Here is a 22,652-nt window from a genome sequence, read left to right on the forward strand (position 1 = left end):
AATTAAAAAGAAAAAAATATACCCACTGATGTAGATCACTGAAAAAGACTTTAGTGGAAGGAATCATATGGTTGCAGCACATTCCATCAAAAGCCTAGAAATGTGCCAGTTATGGTTACCAAAGCAACAATAACTGAGCAGCCGCCATGCACCGCTCGGGTTGCACCTGTGCTCACCGACATGGACAATAGGCTCATGGAAATAATCGTATGGTCCATTAGGGTTTTATTTTGTGTTGGCCCTCAAATCAAAAGCAAGATAGAGAAGGAGACAATGAAGCGAAGTCTCTAGCAGCCGCGTCATCGAATCCTCGATTCACTAGGTCTGCATGTATACAGGAATAGTATAGTCTGGTCCCAATGACAGGGAAGTGGAGGAGGAAAAGGCGACGTTCCACCAGACTCTCGGCAGGGCATCCCTCATTTAGAAGGTGGAGCAACATCTGTAGCCTAGCAGCACTACGCTGCTGTAGGCTTAGGCCTGAACCCAGGCCTGAGAAATGAAGACCAGACCTGCGGCCCTGCAGCTTTCCCCATCCATCAGCCTCTAACCTTATCGTTGCAATGCTGAGGTACAGCCAGCCTCCATCACTGTACACGTGACTCAGTATATGTGTGGACTGTGGAGGTATGTGGGATGTTCTGACCCAATAGGCTCTGCCCTGCAACATCACTGTGTGCTGCTTTCATCAGAAACAACAGAATGGCCGCCAAAAAGCCTGATGTGCGCTAAAAATCTCTGAGAAGTGCGCAGGGAAACCTGAAAAATAGGCCGCCAATCTATTTTGCCTACGTCAGTGGTGGAACCAGAGACCACACTACCAAAACCTGTCATTGGGCTGCCCACAGAGTGAAATAGAATTACTTGAAAAGGCAGGGCTGCATTGTCAGGAAAACCCAGAAGTGCTTTAAAATCTGTTTTTCCTTGGCTGATGAAAGTGCAAAATCATGGTTCCCAAACATCCTTGTTGGGTGTTAAACATCACTTTATTTAAAGAATCCACCTAAGCACAATGTGAGGAGAAGCACATTTCCTCATAGGAAAATCCACATTCAAAAAGGTGCTTGCCTGGAAAAATCTTGTCAGATATGGGCGCAGTACCGCCGCTCGCCTGTGTTAAAGCGGTCAGTTACTTATACTGTTAGTTAAACTTGTACATCAAGATCAAATTGTGGAAAAAAGAGACTTGCCATCAAAAGCAATATAGGTTGCTACAATTCAATCTGTGTTTGAAAAAGACTGGAATTATGAGATCTGTGGGATATTTGTTGAAAATGTAAGTTTATTTAGAAAAGACAATTTTACACAAGGGGTTTTAAAAGTGAAATAATGTTATCCACAGTACTTCAAAGGCACATTCCACAGTTTGCCCCAAACAAAGGCATCTTCCCCTGCTCTCTGCTCAGGAACTGTCATTGAGTTGTTAATGGAGCTGGGAGGAGATTTTGGCCTGTTGCTCTGAGGAGAGACAAAAGACTCGCTTGATTGAAAAGATATGCAGATTCAACTGTCAACAGAAACCAACTGCCAGCAGGATGAGAGCCCTGGACTGCTCTAGGCCCAGCAAACCAGGGAGGCGGCAACAGACAGATTTGTGTATCTGAAACTGTAGAAAATATCTTTTTGGAAAAAGACTCAGAACTGTGCAAAATTTGTAAAAATCTGTAATTTATACGTTGTTCATATGAAAATTCTGCTCACAGTTCGAGACTACTCTGAACTCTGTGCGATGTTCAGAGACAGGACTACCGAAATGTTGATGATGTAGCAATTGTGATAATGCTAGAAATATGAAACTTCACAGGATTATGCCCAGATGTCATGCGCATGTATGGAGAAAAATGTGGACAGATCTGACACTGGGTGCCCAACCAAAAGCGCAAATAACAGTCAAATTTGAACCGAAACTCTCACCGAGTTGGGACTCGGACAGATACGTGCTATACTAAATCTGTAATGTGAATATGTATTATTAGCAAGTTGGTGATATTGTAAATACGATTTATGTGAAAAATAGATTTACTGTACTGAAACAAAGGGGAGGTACTCCCTGGATTGTAAAATGCAGTATCATTATGACACTAGATTTCCTTCTCAAATCAGGAGAGGGGAAATACTCTAACAAATAGGATTCCTAGAGGGTGTGCTTAGTATAATTCAGCCTACCCACCACTTTGGGAAATGCATAAATAGAGACTGCTTAGGACCTAGAGACACACACAGATTTACTGGCAAAGCACTCTGCAGGAGAACCCAGATCCAAGACTCCAGAACTTTGAAAGCAGAGAAAGCCCAATTCCAAAGCTGAACCTTTCTCAGCTGGCCTTTAGAATCTTGCAACCTGATTTTACCCCCAGACTTCCAAGGGGCACACCAAAAATTGAACAGCCTGGCTGTGCTGATTCTGCTTCTTGCCAAGAACTCTTGTTAGAACGCAGAGATCCAAATCAGTACAGCAGAGCTGTACCAGATAGCTGTATCCCAGAACCAACCCGTCAGATCCAGTCCCGAGGCCGTGCAGAGACCAGAGTGCCGTGCTGAGTGCAGAACCGGGTGCCTGAATCCTGTCTGGTGGGCTAGCACAATTCCAGTCCAGAACCCTTTGACCAGATCTTTGACGGGCCTATTCCAAAACCATCGTTGTGAGTATCTACAGCATAGATTGTCCATAGCCAGTATCTTATCCTTAAGTTATCCAATCCAACCCATTCTATCATATCCAGAACTGTGTTGTAGAATCTTTCTTGTTTTTCTGAATCTTTCCCTCATCCATACAGTCCTTTGTTAATTGTAGTAATAAATTCATCTTTGCGCTAATATATTTGCTGAAGACAGACAAGTGTCTTGGCGGGCAAAAGTCAGAGCAGAGGCGCCGCTGTTCTGGTGGCTGTCCGTTGGGTATCTTGCATCTTCATAGCCTCCTTAGTGTAAAGAAATCCTTGTTTGTAGATTCAAAAGTACATCTTTCATTTGTAAATCTTGACTCTGAGAAAAATCGACCTCTACTAAAACCTCTGTAACTTCCATACCGTACATGCTAGAAACGAAATTTAAGTGTCAGATTGAAGCCAACATCCTCAGCTTTCAAACAAAAACCGCTTTCCTTATACTTTTGCCGCAATCGCGTTTCTCGCACGCTGAAATGTTGCCGCGGATTTGCATTTGGCTCAATTTCATCATGTGTAAAACAGCTATTCTTTGCATCCGACCTCAGAATTCAGCTTCCAATCTGCTCGTTGTTCAATCATCATTGCTAGTGTTTACCTGAAACTATACAAAGCAGCTCCCACTAGTTTTGAATCCAATTTAGAGAATTAATTTTTCAGTGTTTTTCCCATTCAATCAGATCCACATTCAAAAGCATTTGACCGGTTTTGAAATCATTCCTGTTTCTCTCTATGCTTGCTGGGGGGAATTGGGATTGAAACTATTTGTTGAGCGGGTCTATTCCTGAAACCTGTGTTCTCTCCTTCCATCTCTATATTGCATATTGGGAGGAATTGAGTAGTGTGCAGGGGAAAAGACTGATTACATTGCATTTGATTGCACACACAAAGTATTATTTCTGTGTTATCTATTTCCTAGAATTGCATTTGACTGAACCCACACAAGGTTTTATTCTGTGCTACATTATTTTTCTTATCCATACTCATTCTGATTAAAGAGATTGTAGATTGTTGTGATATCATCCAATGCTGATCATTGGATACATAATAGTGTGGTATTATATATATATATATATATTGTTCAAATCTATAAAATAAATCTTTTAACTTTGCAAAACAACCTGCTTCTTGGTTCAGAGAGACTGGGGGGTGGGGTTCAGAGAGAGGGGCGTGATAGAAGGGTACATCATTCAGAAATAAAAGAACTTAGACACAAATATATAACTATGGGTTCCAGCTGTGCATCACACGCTAGGCACGGACTTAGGTGGAGTGCTGGGTTGAAATCACTTACAGGCAGCCTGCCACCTTCCAGCCAATGGCATTGGTGGAGAGGCAAAGTTTGGAGGAGCTCCTCCACAGTACTGCTAGGCCACAATTCACTTTTTAAAAAAAATGTATTTACATATTTATGCAGAAATCACAAAGCAAATGTCAGAAAGCCCGACGCAATCCCCCCACCCTCTTCAGTGTCACAGAGTCTAGAACAATTCCAAGAATCTGCACCAGATGTTGTCCAACTATTTTTTTTTCCCCTGAGGCCTGTGATTAACTCTCTGTTATGAATGTAATACTTAATGTGTGGTGCTGATGCACTTCATACCGCCAGCAATGTATTTGGTGCTGTCTAGATGGATGTATTGGTATTTAACAGGGTCGGATTGGACCCTCAGCCTCGTCCCTGGGGGCTGGGGGCCAGTTTGGACAAAAAAAAATGTAAACATTTTTTGGGGGGAAAAATAAATCTATATTTTTGAGAAAAAAAATACCTGCAACGGCATAATTCATCAAAGCAAGGTAACGAATGTTACCTTGCTTTGATGATATGTTTGCATGCATGATGTGTGCATCACAGATTATGATGCATGCATCATTCAAAGTTGAGGCGGTTGTCAAGTGCCGCCACTCCAGGGTGTAAAGGGCCCCTGGAGTTGCTGTGCTGTTGTATTAGTGATAAATATGCCGGTGTCTCTGTTACGATCACCACAAGACATTCCATCTCGGTGTCCTCGGTCACTTGACAAAATCCCTGTGCCTAAAAGCTTCTGTACAGTGTAGAAATATTTGACCAAAGCACATCAAGTGGCCATTGACTTAATTGTGCCACAATGAATACTTTGTTGTAATGTGCAACTTTCCCATCTCACTGGCATGCTGTTCAGGATGTCTGTTTGCATGTATGAGGTAATGAGTGCTGAGAGTATGGTATGTTCTTTGAGTGCGCTGCTTTCCCCTTTTTACCAACCTCTGAAGCCTGAAAGTAGATGCATGCAGGCTTGACATGTGGGCAACTTTGCACCAGTCCTGCAGAAGAACTTAACTGGTCTGCTGTTAAATCTCAGTTACCAGTTTAATGGTATCCACTACTGAATAATTGCTCATTTTACTATAGCCGATATGATAGCTCCGTGGACTGAGCGCTCGCGGCTGCAATGTGTGTGTGATATGCAGGTTCGAATCCCAGCAAGCCCATCTCAGCCTTTCATCCTTCTTAGGTCGATGAATGAGTACCAACACAGGTTGGGTGATATTGTATGCATATTTGTTCTATAAAAAAAGAGCTTAAGCATAGGTGCTATACAATAACATTATCATTTGGCCTTGGACGTCTGCTTGCAATCCAGTAATTTGAGAATATGGATCTATACACGCAGATATCAATGATACATATGGTGATCCATTCTTGTATGAAATGTATATCACATTAGTGACTTCACAACCATATTTTTCGTAGTATACTTAAGAACAATGCTAATTGATGCCAGTTCCTGTTTTGTCAAGGGGTGAAGGGTGGCGTTTCATCGCTTCCCGTGATGTCACTTTATGGTGGGGTCAAATGACATCACTTCCAGTGAGGTCACCAGAGGTCGAGGGTCGTGAGGCGAGGGGTGGGCCATTTTTTTTAGGTGAGGGGTAGGCCACTTTTTTTTGGGTGTCCGGGCCTATTTCATGTCCCAGTCTGACCCTGGTATTTAAAGGTATAGTTTCCATGATGATCTGCAGGCATGCTTGTGGTTATATGGGGAAAATCGCACAAGGAGTTGATTCGTTCATTGGTTTATATAATCATAAAACAAAAAGAAACTGAAGATAAGTAGCTGTAAATGTATTATATCTTCATGTTCAGGAAGTCCTCTGAGGCTAGAGGGTCACTTTTATTAAGTTTATACAAGTCTCCCGGGCTACCCGTGATCTGTAAAAATAGCTGGACCTCTCTCATATGCTATGAAACATAACGTATTCAGAGCCAAACCCAGCCTTCACCCCGAGAAATTCGCCTGGGAAAAATAATGGGATCCCTTTTGGCCAGTCCAATTACGCGAGAAAAAGACAAGCACAGCTGGAATAACAGCCCGCCATAAGCTATATAAGAAGTGTAGTTTCCCAAAAAAGGTGTCCTCTTCAAATTCTTATAAATGCGTATAAAACGAGGGTGCACTTTTGAAGCGCTTTCCAACTCTTCCCATGTTAAGTAGAGATTATTTTTCACATTACGCTTTTCCGGTAGTTGATATTTCAACTAATACGCGGATTGCCAACAGACAGCTAGCAGGGTCAATAGACATATCTGGATAGGTTGAAGGCACGTGCTCGGGTACCATTTTCCCCCTTTTTGCGCTTGTGCTTATTTTGGAAAAACGACCACTTACGTTGACAAATACTATTCGGAAACGAATTGTATGTATCGCAGGTGGTGTGCGGGCAGTGTGTTTGGTACAGGCAGGGAACTCCTGCAATGCTATTCAACATGATTTGGAATTAACGCCCTGACTGCAGAATTTGGAGTCCCTCTTTCAATCTTTCTACTCAGCCCATTGAGAAATCTGTTTTCTCTGTGTAATATCAAGGAGGCATGTGCACTTAAAACCACTGACCCAGTGCGGAACGCATGCAGTGTGGGGCAGTGTGTTTGGTGTTTGACGTGAGGAGTTTTGGCGGCTGGCTCTACAACTGGATGTACATAGCAACCATCGGCTAAGTAGAATACCCTTGTACACATACAATTGGGACTCCACAAGTTTATAATTCTTCTCTACTGCATAAGACAGCGGAGAGAACTGTGACTTAGACCTTGCTGTGGACTAATCTAGTGTATGGCATACACTTTGTGTACCAATATGCCAAGCAGAAGAGCAATATTTATGATCAAGGAGCCAATTGATAATATTAAAAAAGACACTCCGATATGTGCAGTAGGACACTATGGACCAATGGAGAAAAGTCAATGAAAACATCAATTTGGATGAAACACTTGTGACTATTAAAACGTGGAGTAATCAAATCCCAACATGCTCCTTTGCCCGGGTAGTAGGAGGGAAACAATCAGAGACTTATGTCCAAAAACAAGATACTTTGAACAGAAGTACGGGTGCAAACTTAAGGGTCATTAAGGGTACGGACCGAGAGATGGATAATCCTATAGAAAATTTACCAACTGCTGTGCAACAAACACGGATAAAGGTCAAAGCTTTGTGCCCTAATAGCTATATCTCTGATATGAACGTAATGGGAACGCCTAAGGACACAGTAGAGTCTTGCTGTTTGGATAATGTTGATCCAGAAGACTTGTAAAAAAACTGCCCATATAAAGACCTCATATTGGATTTGTCCCTACTAGCACCAACGTTATCCCGAGAACTAGCAAAGCGAGGGCGCCTCTCACTGCAACCCGAGTTGGCACACTCACATAATTGGGATAGAATAGAGAGTGTATTTCTGCACCAGACTCCAAAGTCTTACAGGGAGGATTCACCCAGAAAGAAAATCGGAGTAAGGAAAGATAATACTGAGGCTGCTATATAACAAAAGAAATAATAAAATCTCTAAACAAACTATGGGCCAAGAGACAAATGCTCCATCAGGTTTGAATTAAATTATCAGAACACATAAGTAAATGCAATAAACAACGAAGAAGTGGTTGATGTATTTTCCTTCCCTATATTGACACAGATTTTGGACACCATCAATAAAGGCCATGACACCCTACAATATAAATTACGAGAAGTAAGGTGGACTTTGAAAGACCTCACCTCAAAAATGTAATTCTTAGAAGGTTTTGTCATGGCCGCTGCTAGACTGGCCAACAACGTAGCTCTAAAAAGAGAGGTATGCTGAAGCTACGGCATGTAAAACTCAAGCTACTTTAGAAACCCAGGTCATTGAAGACATTGCTACTAACGGCCAGTGCAAACTCGAGAGGGAAAATACTGCTGCAACTGAAAATGTGAAATCTTTGGAAAATGGCTGCGTTGGTGTGCCTGAGATCTTGATTAAAAGTACTTCCAATGTAAGAAATAGGATAAGGTCGAAACACAATAAAAGAAAAGAAAATAAAAAATTATATATATCAAAAAACGCAGGTAAGAAAGGGCCTAAAGGCTCACACAAATTCTTACGTAATTTGAACAAATCAAATGATTAGATGAAGGGTTGGAAGAAAACGAAGGTGTGTACATTTGTAAAGAGCAAGTGTATGGTTGATAAGATTTCTGAATCCAAATAAAAAAGAAAACAAAAGTAAAGAGGATCAGACATACTCCTGAAAAGGGACAGTATTTAAAAACCCCAGCACCGGAGGATAACCTCATTGACATGAGCATTCTGACTACCATTTCCAATGAATCTGATATAGTTTAACTGGCCAAGAACGAAACCTCAAACCATGAGAGAAATACTATTAAGGGAAACAAACAGGGTATTATAGTAAGGGGCACAGACAACAACGAAACAGAAAGACTGTGAAAAGATAACATTTGTAAGGGTAAACAATATCCAAAAGTTCCAAGACAAGAGGATAGGATTAACCGAGTTAGGGAGAAGAAACTATTTAGATTACCAAGAGCTGAGGATACCCATATATGAAATCCAACTGAGAATATAAACAGAAATGGAGGCACGTTGAGAGCAAAGTTAAATTGCTTGTATGTGGAATGAAAATTTAAAGTTAATGGTGACTTCCCCCTATATAGACAATATATTCTAGCCCTCTTAAATTAAATTCCGAAGTTGGACTTGATTAGATATATAGATTTCAGGGGTAGAGTTCTTGCATCGCACGAGAATGGACATGGTATGTTTGGGTTTCACATCAGAATTGATAAGAAACTTGATTTTGAAGGAAGTCGATACCTTTGAACAACTGGGATATAGCAGATCGATTACACCAAATGAGATGTTAAAATATGAAGGGGATGGGATAACATGTAACTTGTATGATGTTCTAGTGATCAATGTGGACAAAGGGTAATAATACTGCCCGAGTAGCACCGGGTATAACTGAAATCACAAGAAGGGTAAATAACGATTGGACTAGCATTTTGAGTTCTCGCCATACCAAAAAGGGGAATAATACCTATCAATAATTGAGCTAGAAATTTCAAATTGGCCTCTTGGAATATGAGAGGCTTTTCACATTTTACTTATCCTTATGATCTCTGGACTGATTGTGACTTTATTGCACCACAAGAAACATGGATTATGGATGACCCTATTCTTCAAGGATATACCTTATGCTATGAATTAGCAAGGAAAAGGGCCAGCGTAAGACACTTTGGAGGGTTAATTTGTGCCCTTCGGAATGATTGTAACTTTTCTATGATAAAAATGCTGACAGATTCGCAAGATATATGGGGCCTCATGAGTCCAGCGGTAGCCTTGCCGGTAAAATGGGCAGGCTGCTGCCGACTCGTGCTTTTTTCCGGCGCCTGGCTCCACGGAAACACCAGGGGATTAGGACCCTGGTGTTCCTGGAAGTTAGGCGCCGGAAAAATGTAAATCCTCATTTCCATTTGAGTCACATAGGACTTAATAGGAATGGCGATAAGGGAAGCACCTGCACAGTCAATAATGGTGCTGGTGCTTCCCAGAAAGTCGGAGCGGCTGCCGTTCTACCCGCCAGGTCAGACCTGGCAGGCGTGACGGCAGCCGCTCGCAGTCTTAGTGTGCCAGTCCGGTAACAACGGACCGTCATGCTTGTAATGAGGCCCATTGTGTGTTAAACTAAATACTGTGGGAGATGCTTTGAACTCATGTTTAATTTTGAATGGGTATTTTAACCCTAATACTGCAGACCTGCAAGTCTATCTTTATTATCAGACATCATGGATAAAAACATACATGAAAATCGATGTTGTATTGTTATGAGATTTTAACAGCGAGTGCCTTGATGAACATTACGGGGATCGACAAAAAGGAACTGACGTTATACGAGAAAGTGGAATTCTGATAAGTGAGTTCATGACATTTTGGGACCGGAATTTACTAAATCGTAGCATAAGAGGGGATATGCCTCCTAATTATACTCGGGTGGATAACACTTCAGTTTCAACACTGGACTATATACCAGTCTCGAAGGAGATTTTCACTTTGTGTGAGGATCTGGTAGTCTCGGATATAGGGAATAGTGATCATAGACCACTACTCCTTTCTTGATCATTTGAAACTCAAGAGTGGTTAACAGTGCCAACTCCAATTGCTAGCTTGGAAATAGAGGACTTATGTAGTCATTTGAAGGCCTCCTATTGCAACACGATTTAATGAAGGAATGGCAAGACCTTTGACAGAACTTGGATCAAAAGCTCTAACATCGAGAGGATTTGTTGCCTATGTTAGAAATACTTTGGAGGGACCGTTACCTATGAAATGGCTCAATAACCAAATAAAAGGCTAATCATTCTAGACCTAGCTTCGGCCAATAGACATGAGGAAAAGATATATAGGCAGCAAGCAAAGGTACTTAGAAAGTGGGAATATTGGGAGTCAACTTGTTGCAAAAATTAAAACAGAAACATTCTAATTGGATAAAGGCTAACAGACATTTAAAATATCAAAAAAATGCAGGAAATATGCTATGTGCCTTGAACCAAAAAAAAGCTCATGCATTTGGACTCTGGTGAAATCTGATACTGCACAAAGATCTTTGCAGTCAAATGCGATTGCGACAGGGGAGTGGATGAAATTGTTTGCAAAACTATATTCAAGACCCCTGGCTAATACATGTATAGTATATTATGAGAAAATAGAGAATAAAGTCAATTGGAATATTCTTGATTTTTATCTCGATATTCAAAGAACGATTGTTAAATGTAAAAGATCCAATGCACCTGGACCTGATGGTCTATCAAATTTAACTTTGAAATCAAACCCAGAACTCTGGGCCCTAATTCCGCAAAACCGATATTTTAATATTGTCGAAGAGAAAATATTCCCACTTTCCTGGACAGATGCCTTGATTGTTCTTATCCATAAAAATGGTAATAGATTGGATCCGAGCAATCAATGCCCCATCTCACGGTTACTTGACGTATAAAATGTATACTACTTTTATCTGGTGATTTTTAGAGAAACTGACAAATATCGGTCTCTCTCAAAATATATATCAATTAGGTTTTAAAAAGGGCACTCATGTTTCCTTATATTGTTTTATTACTAATCTCCTGACAACACAAACTCGGGTAGCAAAAAGACATTTCTGTAGCATTCTCAGACATTTCAAAGGCGTTTGACAGTGTGAAACGTCGAATACTATGGAAAAAACTAACCTTGCAGGATTGCCCTAATGCACTGATTGATATGCTGGAGACTGTATGTACAGATACAACAATTAAGGTTAGATGGGAAGGGAAATTGCTCGGATTGGATAAGAACATATTGTGGACTGCGACAGGGATGTGTGGACCCATATTTGTTTAATGTTTATGTCTCAGACTTAGGGTATTTAGAAAAACCTAGCATCTACCCCCCAAAACTGGGTAATCTGCCAATTCCATATCTACTATATGCAGATGACCTAGTTATTTATGATTATACACCGTTGGACCTCCAAAGAGCACATCGTCGATAGATGATTATTTTAGACACATGAACCTTAAATTAAATGTGGAGAAAATCGAAAATGTTGACTCTTAATCCCACTAAACAGAAGGGTAACAAACGTTTTAATTGGTCCATTAATTGCATGAAGTTGGAGTGAGTGCAATAACTGAAATATTTGGGGAGATACATCTGTTTAAATCAGAAGTATTATAAACAGCTTGCTTCAATTAAGACGGCTGTTATGACTTCAATTTCCAAGTTCAAGCAAAGAGATAGAAGGTATGGACGCTACTCACGGAGCCCATTTGTTCAATTCCATCGACAGAAGATTGCTCCTAGATTAGTTCACTATGCAGAGGTATTGGAGGATGAAGACAATTGGTCTTTGTATGAGGGGAAAGTTTGGCATAAAGTCATCTCTTCCCTCAAGGAGTACCATTGCCAGCCATTCGACACGTCCGTGGTATCTCACTGATACAGGCGACTGTCGATTGGAGATGCTTACAACTCTACAAAGGATTTTTGACCCAACCAGATGGGACTCTTTTTACAAAATTAAGAACAGTTTTACTTCAAGGGGAATGTAAACCCTTAATGACTTGGGTGACCAGATGTAAAAAGATTAGAAGAATAGGAGTAATGGAGGAAACCCTACTAATAGCCCCTGATGCAGTAAGTAGACACCTATGTGAATGTGACTGGGTGGAGAATAGAGCGAAATTATTGGAATATAACATTACCATTCATTTCATGTAGGATATTAAATTTTATAATTCTCTGCCCAGAGTCTTTAAAAAATACCCTTCTAAGCAATGCAGATGCACATGGCTACTTATTAAATTAAATGTATATCCTCCAAATGAAATTTTGGAGGCTAGAATAAGTATTCCACGGGCAGAAAGAACTGGACGCTCCTGTGTAAAGGAGGTGGAAACATTGTATCACTTGACAGATGAATGTCCATGTTTACTAGATTGTTGAAATGACATTTTCATAAAGTTTGGATTAATCTTTGGAATTGAGGGAGGAGAGAAACTCGGCATACTCTAATTTGTGATCCAACAGATGCAGTCTTAATTGCTGGTAAAATGATTACTAGAGATATTGTTTGGGCCAGATTGTTAATTGACTTCTTAACTTTTTAGAATTTTGATTCTTTGCTTGTTTTAAGGACAGGTGAATTTTAAGATTTTATTTACCCTAATATTTGACAATATATGTATTTAAAATGGCAAAGTGGTACGTTTTTGGGTTAAAAATATGAAAGATAGTGCAATAATGAGATGATTAATTTTAATAAATTGATTACGATGTATTATTATATGTCTTGTTTTAAATACTTATCAACTGTGAAAAGTTTATAAATCAACTAATACACAAATAAAAAAGAACTAAAAAACAAAATTGTATCTCAGTTTTTGGATTACACCTTCCTGCCTTTTTGTAGTCCAACTTCACAGCAGAAGTTATGAGCATGGTGGGGCCCACCACCAGGCGCGTAACGTCATTGAGCTAAATGTGAGCTAAGGGGCGGGCCATCAGCACATAGCTTTTTGTTAGTCAGAGGGGAAAGAGGCCTTTCCTGAAACTAGTAGCTTTAAAGTGTTACTGTGTTCGTGCACAAAAATGTATTGGCATAAATGCAGCAACACTTTAAAACTGCTAGTTTCAAGAAAGGCTTCCCTTGCTGCTCTGCCTAACAAAAATAAAATTCACATATCAGCCCCCTCCCCACAGTTGCGTGCAAAGAACAAGTTACTTTCTTACCTGGTAACGTTCTTTTGATGGGATGGTCCGACGACGTATTCCATATCTATGACATGTAATCACCACAGCTGTGCTGCTTTGGAAACTTTTCTGCGTCCTGCGTCGATGACGTCGAAGCGCCGCCGTAGAGGACGTCCTCCGACGTCCGACGTCATCCGATGTGATAAGTAGGACGCACGACGCCCGTAGCCTCAGTTGTAGTTTTTTCCCCCAGAACGTGTGACATTAGTCAACTGCCAGTCAGACACAAAGCCTTGCAGAACATACGCTGCAATCACAAAAGAAATTCTGCAGCGGGGAAGGCAGGGAGGGAGCGATATGTAATACGTCGTCGGACCATCCCATCGAAAGAACGTTACCAGGTAAGAAAGTAACTTGTTCTTCGAGGGGATTGGGTCCTCCGACATATTCCATATCTATGACAGACTCCCAAAGCGGTACCAGAGCAAGGAGGAAGGAAAGAATTTAGAATCAAAATTTAGAATTGCCAATCAAATAGCAGACCAAAGGACCGCCTTGCCAAAGGCCAGATCCTGTCCTTGGATGGAATCGAGGGAATAGTGAAGTACAAATGTATGTACTTAAGCCCAGGTGGCTGCATCACAGATGTTGCGAATAGGAACACCCCTCTGCAGGGCAGTAGATGCAGCCATACCCCTGGTAGAATGGGCCCGCAAGCCAGCCGGTGGGTCCTTACCCGCCAAGCGGTAACACTCCGAGATGGCCAAAATAATCCAGCGAGACAAAGTCTGTTTCGTCACAGCTTGCCCCAAACGCTTTCCAGCATAACCAATAAAGAGTTGATCGTCCACTGTGACCCGGGACATGCATGAAACATAAAAGCTTAAAGCTCTCCTAGGATCAATCCTATGGAGCCTCTCCTCTTCCTTACCAGGATGCGGAGGAGGATAGAATGCCGGAAGAACAATCTTCTGGGCCAAATGAAATTCCGTCACTACCTTCGGGAGAAAAGAAGGACGAACTCGAAGGACAACCGTGTCCTTGTGAAATACAGTGAAGGGTGGCTTAACTGAAAGTGCCTGTAACTCACTCACTCTGCGAGCGGAAGTAACCGCAACTAAAAACACAGTTTTCAGAGTTAACAGCCTCAAAGGGCAAGAATGTAAAGGCTCAAACGGAGAACCCATAAGAAACTTAAGAACAAGGTTTAAATCCCAACCGGGCACCAGGAAAGGTGACGGAGGGAACAAATTAGTGAGCCCTTTCAGAAACTGTGAAATTAAAGGGATTTTAAAGTAAGAACACTCTTCAGACGAGCGCTCAAAGATGGACAGCGCCGCCAGGTAACCTTTAATGGTACCCACTTGCAAGCCCCTGTGGGCCAAAGAAAGTAAAAAGGACAGAACCATGGGGATGTCACATGGAAAAGGATCCACATTCTGAACTCTGCACCAGTCGCAGAACTTATGCCAACAGCAACGGTACACAGACTTTGTTGCTGGCCTTCGGGCCGAAAGCAACACCTCCTTTTCGTCTTCAGGGAGGGCCCAATCCTTATACCTCAACCTTTCAGAAGCCAAGCGTGAAGGTTGAGGGATCTGACCTCTGGATGGAGAACCTGACCCATCCTGCCGTGAGAGCAGATCGTCTCGGTAGGGAAGACGACGTGGAGGGCAGATGGACAAGTCGAGAAGGTCCAGGTACCACGTCCTCCGAGCCCACGCCGGAGCAATGAGGATCATCCGGGAACCGAACTTCCATAACCTCCGCAGCACTTGCGGGATGACGGGGACTGGAGGAAACACGTACAGCAGCGAGAATGACCACTCCACCACGAACGCGTCTCCTAAGGCTCCTTTTGGAGGAAATTCCCGCGAGCAAAACCTTTCGCACTTCCGGTTGACACTGGAGGCGAAGAGATCCACTTGAGGGGTCCCCCAAAGGGCGAAGATCTCCAGGGGAATCTCCTGAGCCAACTCCCACTCGTGAGAGATCGTGCTCTGCCTGCTCAGAGCGTCCGCCGTCACATTTTCGTATCCGGCCAGATGAACTGCCGAGATCGAAACTTCCTGCTGGATGGCCCAGAACTCGAGCTGCATCGCCTCCCTGCACAGAGGAAGTGACCCTGCCCCCCCCCTTTTTGTTGAGGTAGTGCATGGCCACTGCGTTGTCCGTCAGGATCAGGACACTCTTTCCTCGCACAGTCGGCAGAAAAGCCTTCAGGGCTAGCCTGACGGCCCTCAGCTCCAACAGATTGATATGGAGTCTGGACTCCGACGGAGACCAACGACCACCGACTGTCAGCCCGTTGGCATGAGCTCTGATCCCGTAGAGGGATGCATCCGTCACGATCGTCACCTCCGGCCAGGGAAGCCAAAATGGAGCCCCCTTCATCAAGTTGCCTTCGACGGCCCACCACAGAAGGTCCCGGGCGACCGAGGGCAGCACCTGAACCGGGTCCGACATCCTGCCGGAGGACTGCGACCATTGCATCTTGAGTGCCCACTGCAAAGATCTCATCCGCAGGCGAGCCTCTGGCACCAGAACAATGCAGGATGCCATGAGGCCGAGCAACCTCAAGAACTCGAATGCTGGGAGCGTCTGGGCATGCTGAAACTTGTGCACCATCTGCTGAATGTGAAGAGCCCTCACCTGGGGGGGAAAACACTGCCCCAGGGAAGTGTTGAGCACTGCTCCGATGTACTGGAGCCACTGTGTTGGCGTCTTCTTTAAATTGAGGGAGAAGCCCAGCCTGTGAAGGGAGTGGCAGGTGACGGACAGATGATCCAGGACTTGCTCGGGAGAGCTACCCCTGATCAACCAATCGTCCAGGTAGGGGTCGACGTGAATCCCCCCTTGCCTGAGATGCGCTGCCACCACCACCATTAGCTTGGTGAAAACCCTTGGGGCGGAGGTCAATCTGAACGGCAGGACCCGAAACTGAAAGTGCGAGTCGCCAACCGCGAACCTCAGATACTTCTTGTGCTTGGGATGGATCGGCACATGGAAGTAAGCATCCTTGAGGTCGAGAGACACCAACCAGTCCTGAAGCTGAAGGGCCTGGAGGACTTGAGAGAGAGTAACCATCTTGAACTTGTTCTTCCTTAGGAGTTTGTTCAAACCGCGCAAGTCCATGATGGGTCTCAATCCCCCGTCTTTCTTCGAAATCAAAAAATAAGGAGAATACCATCCCTTGTTCCTCTCCGCTACAGGCACCAGTTCTATGGCGCCTTTCTCCAGCAGGGCTTGAATTTCCTGCGCAAGGAGCGGATCCGGACTCTGCAAAGAGAGGTTCCCCGGTGGATTGTCGCAAGGCCTGTGCCGAAAGGGAAGACAGTAGCCGTGGGTTATGATCTCCAGAACCCACACATCTAAAGTAATGGCACGCCACTCTACAAGATGCTGCGCCAGCCTTCCCCAACCGGCGAACTATGGGACATGGCCTCATGACTGAGTGGGAGCGGCTGCGGCGTTACCTGAGGGCAAAGAGGCAACTGCCCCAGTGGCCTTGGCACCACAGGTACCCTGTCGTCCACCTCTGGTACCCCTGCGTTGGCCTCTTTGACTGCCAGCTCCTCTCGCTTTACTGAAGGACGAGTAATAGCGAAAGGAACCACCCTTCCATTGCTGTCCCCTAGGATGAAAAGGCGGAGGTTGGCGAACTGCAGCGCCCAATGACTTCGCTGCAGCTTTTGAGGTCTGCAACCTCTCAAGGCTCTCGTCAGCCTTGCTACCAAAAAGGTGTTCACCGTCAAAGGGCATGTTGAGGAGCCGGGACTGCACATCAGGAGCAAACCCCGACTTCCGCAACCACGCAAACCTGCGTATCACAGTGCTCGCCGCCATGGACCTGCTGACGCATTCAGCCAAGTCCAAACCCGACTGAACGGACTCACACATGGCATCTTTACCATGCTGGACCATAGTAAGGAAACCATCCCGTTCGTCCCCTTCGGGAACATGTTCAGCCGCTAACGCAACACAGTTCCACAGAGTGTGTGTGAAACGAGACAAGGCACAAATGGAGTTGGCCGCCTGAAGCGCCATACCACCAGAAGAAAACACTTTCTTCGCCCAGCCATCAAAAAAATTGCCGTCCCTATAAGGAGGGATGGTAGGGTACGACACCTGCTTTGCCGGGGCCGTGGCAGTCTGCACCACCAAACTCTCCGGAGTGGGGTGCCCGGTCAAGTAGCAGGGGTCGCTACTGGCTGGACGGTATTTTCGCGACAAGGACCTGCCCACCGCCGGGAGACTCTCCGGAGCAGTCCAAGCCGCCGCCACACTTCTCTGTAAAGCCATATGGAACGGCAGTACCGGGACCAACATCAAGGATGTCCGTGAGATCATCCTGCACAAACTCCCCTGGGGGAGCAGACCATCCCAAGTACTCAGAAACCCTAGCCATAAGACGTTGGTATGAGGAATCGGCATGAGAGCCAAGCTCAGGCCTACAAAACTCGACTTCCGGAGAGGTGTCCAGTCCACTGGCATCATGCAGTGACTGCCTCAAATCGTCAAACTGACTATGGCCCGAGACAATTTCATCTGGAACCTGACTAGGAACCAGGTCATAAGAATCCTCATCCGCCTCTGAAATATATTCCAGGTGGCGAAAAGAAGGCACCCGAGAGTGCTTGCTCTTAACCAGAGCCTTCCTAGGGGGTTCCCCCGTGCCACGGGGTACCTCCGACACGAAAGGTGTCGAGGGCGTCGAGCGAATCGGCGCTGGTGTCGAGAGAACAGGCATCGGCGCCGAGAGGATCGGCGTCGAGGAAATCGGCGTCGACGTCAGATGCAGCGCCGCCAGCATCGGCGGCGTCGACACAGTCCTCGAAGCCGGAGCTCCGAGCGTGTCCTTCGACGACCTGAGCGTCGACGACTTCCTCGGAGCTGGAGCCTCGAGAAAGCCTGTCGACGCCCTCGACGCCTCAGACGTCGATATCTTCCTCGAAGACATCACAGGTGCACACGGTCTCGAACACGTCGAGGACCGGGACCTGGAACGGGTACGTCGAGAACGAGTCCCCTTGTCCGAACGGGACCTCTCCCGTGACTCGTGCCGACCACTCCTGCGAGCGGTGTCTCTCGACCTGTCACGACCGACCCCACTCTGGGGCGTGGACGGCTTAGTACCCTGCGACTCGAGAATCGCCAGCATTTTCTTCCCGAATGAGCCCATTCCTCCGGCGTCACACGGCTGGTGGGGTAAGCGACGTGCCAGGCAGAGTCCTCCGAAGAGGACCTGGAAGACGACCGGTGTCGGCGCTTCCGAGAATGCCTCGAAGAGGCAGAGGAGTTGCGAGACCGACTCCTAGAAGGAGACCCACGAGACTTCCAACGATGACGCGGAGAGTCACCTCTCGAATCATCCGTCGAAAGCCCCGCAGACTTCGACTTCCGGGGCTTGGACACCCGACTTACCGACAACAACTTCTTACGTTCACGTAAGGCTTTGGACGTGAGCGACTGGCAGTCAATACAGTCATCCGTGTCGTGGGCCTCCCCGAGGCACCAGAGGCAGGCGTTGTGCGAGTCCGTCACCGACATCTTGGACCCACACTCCCCGCACTTCTTGAAGCCCGGACGCGGGGTCGAAGACGAAGTAGAAGACATCTTCACACGAAGGATTTTCACAAAAACGAACAGGTTCGAAGAACCGAGAAGAACAGAACTCCAAAGAGTCGAGGCGTTAACCGAGATTCACGAAGCAACACGTTCGCGGAAAAAACGGAACTGAGGCTACGGGCGTCGTGCGTCCTACTTATCACATCGGATGACGTCGGACGAGGTCCTCGATGGCGGCGCATCGACGTCATCGATGCAGAAAAAAGTTTCCGAAGCAGCACAGCTGTGGTGATTACATGTCATAGATATGGAACATGTCGGAGGACCCAATCCCCTCGAACATAACATTACTGTTCTCTCCCTTCTGAGGGGGAACGGGCTGATGTGCACATTTGATTTTTGTTAGGCAGAGAGGCGAGGGAAGCCTTTTCTGAAAGTAGCAGTACCCGTATCAGTGTTAAGGGTGTTGCATGTTAGCTCATTATGCATATATGCATGTGTGCAAGGAGTGTGCATGTAATGTATGTGTGAATGATTATGATTTATGAGGGATTGGGTGTGCATGTAAATTAGCAAGTGTTTGGTGAATGGGGTATTTAAATGATTGAGTTGATATGCAATTGTGTGGGCGTGTGCTTCGGTGTAATGCTGGATCGCTAGCATTTGATACTTGAGCCCAACGCTAAACAACCATTGGGGTAGACCAGAGGGGCTAGAGCCTATGCGTTTGCCCCACCCATTTTCTGAAGTGCCCCCTCCCATCACAGTTAGCCCCCCCACACCACCAAATGTAGGTTTCACAGGACCCCTGCCCACCACATTACTGCGAGTGGCCCTTGCCAGGCTGGCTGCTCGTGAAACGATTACAACTGGAAAGGAACTGACAAAGAGGCAACATGTCAGAATTTAACTTTGCCAATTTTGTTCGGAGAGTTTTGAGTTCAGGGCACTTTACTGCGTTTACATAATGGCCAGTAGTCACATGCTGCTGGGTATTTGCAGTTAATATAGAAGTCTCACTACAAATATATGAATGGGAAAGGTGCTAAACACCTTTTGTGTGGACAAGGGACACAATCAAGTAATAGCTTAAAGCAGATAACTAACATGTCTTAAGCAAGAGTCTAACTCTGCTTCTCATGGCAAGCACACTGGAACCAAGTCACACATATTCCAACTTGAACAAACAACGATGCCCATGAGTATCTCAGATTTGAACCTGCAACACTATAGTCTATTTACAAACCCCACAATTGGAGCCAGCCGGGCCATGTTGCCTGGAGCATTTCACGGATGCTCTTTAGCAAATCTGTGTGATACAAGCACCTCAAAGATGCTCCAGGCAGCTCCAGATTTGCTCCAGTTTTAGGTTTTGTGAATAAGTCACCAGCTTTCCATGTATTCGCTCCAGTGCAAATCTTTGAAAATTAGGCTTACTGTGCTCATACCCTGTTGCACAGTAATTTGCTTTAGGGGCATCACAACATTCTATCTTGAGAAAAGATATGGTATTTTGGCTAGTGACGACAATAGCTATAAGTGTTCTTGTTTTCGGATATTCTGCCGTCCAATCCCTTGTTCAAGGTCACGGAATGCATAACTGTGCCCCAATGTCCTGCTGTTGCCAAATGGCCTGAAGCCAGTACTTTGGTTGTTATCCTGACGATATTTTTTACATTTAAAAAAACATAATAAAAAGATGACTTTGCAAAAACGTACCAGTTCCATTAAGTGCTGCAGCTGGTCTATCTCTTCTGGAAGGCAGCCTAGCTTATTGTTACTGGCAATTAAGACTTTTAGAGGAAGACCACAGAGGCACGCCGGCAAGGATGAAAGCTGATTTCGACTGAAAAAAAAGAAAAAGAAAACAGTTTAGCAATATTTACTTATGGGAGAAGATTGCGTGTAAGTGTGCATCACTGCAAAATGTAAATAATCACTGGCAAAGTGAAAAGGTTTTGGCCGTTTTACCAAGCGCATCCTCAAATTCCCCGGTGACGCCATTGCATGCCTAGGTGAATAATAAGTTACTCACTGTAGTGACTAACGTACTTAGTCCTTAGTCCCCTTTCCTCCATACTGCATGGGCGTCCCTTCCAAGGGATGCCTGACAGAACCTTTTTCACCAGAAAAACCCTTCTTCCCCTTTAAATTTAGAGGCGCGCGGGGGTGCGGCCATGGGAGCATGCGCTGCCCTGACTCCGCCACCATACCAGTCCCCATAGATGCTTCGACAATACATTAACATTGCCCAATGACACCAGTTTATTAGGGGGGAGGAAGGTGGGACGTATAGAGGAAAGGGGACTAAGAACTAAGAGTACATTAGTCACTACTGTGAGTAACCTATAATTACTCTTACGTCCCGTACCCTTTCCTCCATACTGCATGGGTGATTACAACTGAATGTAGCCCCAGGGTAGAGAAGAGACCCTCCTTAAGCAAACAGGTTTTTAAGAAACGCTTGTCCTAAAGCTGCATCTGATCTAGAACCGTCATCCAAACAGTAGTGCTTGCATAAAGCCGAAGGGGTGGCCCATGTGTCCGCCCAGCTTATGACTTGCCAGGGGACATGCCACTGGAAGGTGATGGCCGTTGCCTTGGCTCTGACCGTGTGGGCATGCATGTTGGCCGGCAGTGGCTTGTGCTGTCCCCCGTGAGCTTCTTTGATCGCCGAGACCATCCAACGGGCTTTGGAGGCCTTGGAGGCCTGATACCCCGGTCTTGATCCGCCGAAGTTGACGAAAAGTGCATCCGGCTTGCAGCAGCCCTTGGGCTGGTCCAAGTAGAATTTTAGGGCACTCTTGAGATCCAGGCAGTGCAAACCTCTATGCCTCGTCTTTGGGCTCAGCAAAAAACGTAGGCAGCACTATGTCTTCGTTTAGATGGAATGCGAAAGGCACTTTAGGTAGGAAGACTACTTTATCTCTGTGAAATGTAGTGTAGGGCTCTGAGACGACCAGCGCCTGGATTTTCCTTATCCTGCGAGCCAAGGTGAGGCCTACTAGCAAGGCCGTCTTAATGGTGACCAGCCTGATGCCCGCGGATGCCATTGGCTCAAATGGTTTGTGCGCCAGGGCACCCAACACTATACTGAGGTCCCACACGGGGTGTGGCCTCTTGATGGGTGGGTAAAGTCTGGCAAGACCCGTCAGGTGCTTCTTGAAAATTGGGTTTGTGGGGTATATTTACCAGCCCCAACAGAAATCCCCTGCATCACAAAACTATTTTATCAGTTACAAAATAAATGTCTGTGCTTTTGTCTGCTAAGCACATATGGGGCGAGATTGAACATAGCCACCCCAAGAATGGCTGCATTTGTTTTCTTCAGGTGAACCCAAAGAAAATATCTTGAGGGGAGAATGGCTCAGCGCTGCTGCTCTGTCAGTTGAAAAATCTCAAAGCTGCACAAGAAAATATCCTGTATTTGAAACAACCTTGCACTGGTGCTACTTTACTTTTTAAACTTCACACAGTTTTGTTCTAGTAAAACACAGCCATGTCCATCTATTTCACGTGGAACACCAGCCATCCCTCCCAGAACGGCATTGTTTTATCAAATAGTCGGTGAAGAGCAGGGAATTTCATTTCATTCCGCACGGCTAAGATTCACTTTGGAAACAAATTAACCTACGCAATGCACTTCAAAAAGAAAGCTCTGTCTCCCTCTTGCAAGATGTCAAATACCAAGAAACAATTTTTCAAGCATATTCCTGTGTACAGAAACGGACCAGAGCTATAAAAAGCCTTTAGAAAGGATATGCAAGGAAAACCGCATCTTGTGAAATCAACATGTAGAAAACAAACAAGTGCAAATCCGTTTTTGCAAAAGCAAGCAAGAAAACTGCTCTTTTGAAAGCTAAATGTGAAATCTTC

At 45.0% G+C, this 22,652-nt stretch overlaps 1 protein-coding gene across 2 annotated transcripts in view; it reads right to left on the minus strand.

Annotated features, from left to right (window-relative positions):
• Window positions 1-22,652, minus strand: part of LRCH1 (leucine rich repeats and calponin homology domain containing 1) — a 1,427,405-nt gene that overhangs the window by 854,523 nt on the left and 550,230 nt on the right. For both annotated transcript variants that reach the window (XM_069640111.1, XM_069640112.1), the window contains exon 3: window positions 20,496-20,622. In XM_069640111.1, the coding sequence (XP_069496212.1) occupies window positions 20,496-20,622 (127 nt within the window). The remainder of the gene's footprint in view (window positions 1-20,495; window positions 20,623-22,652) is intronic.

The sequence above is a fragment of the Ambystoma mexicanum genome, chromosome 7q, assembly GCF_040938575.1.
Source record: "Ambystoma mexicanum isolate Mex_15411 chromosome 7q, UKY_AmexF1_1, whole genome shotgun sequence".
Taxonomy (NCBI): Eukaryota; Metazoa; Chordata; class Amphibia; order Caudata; family Ambystomatidae; genus Ambystoma; species Ambystoma mexicanum.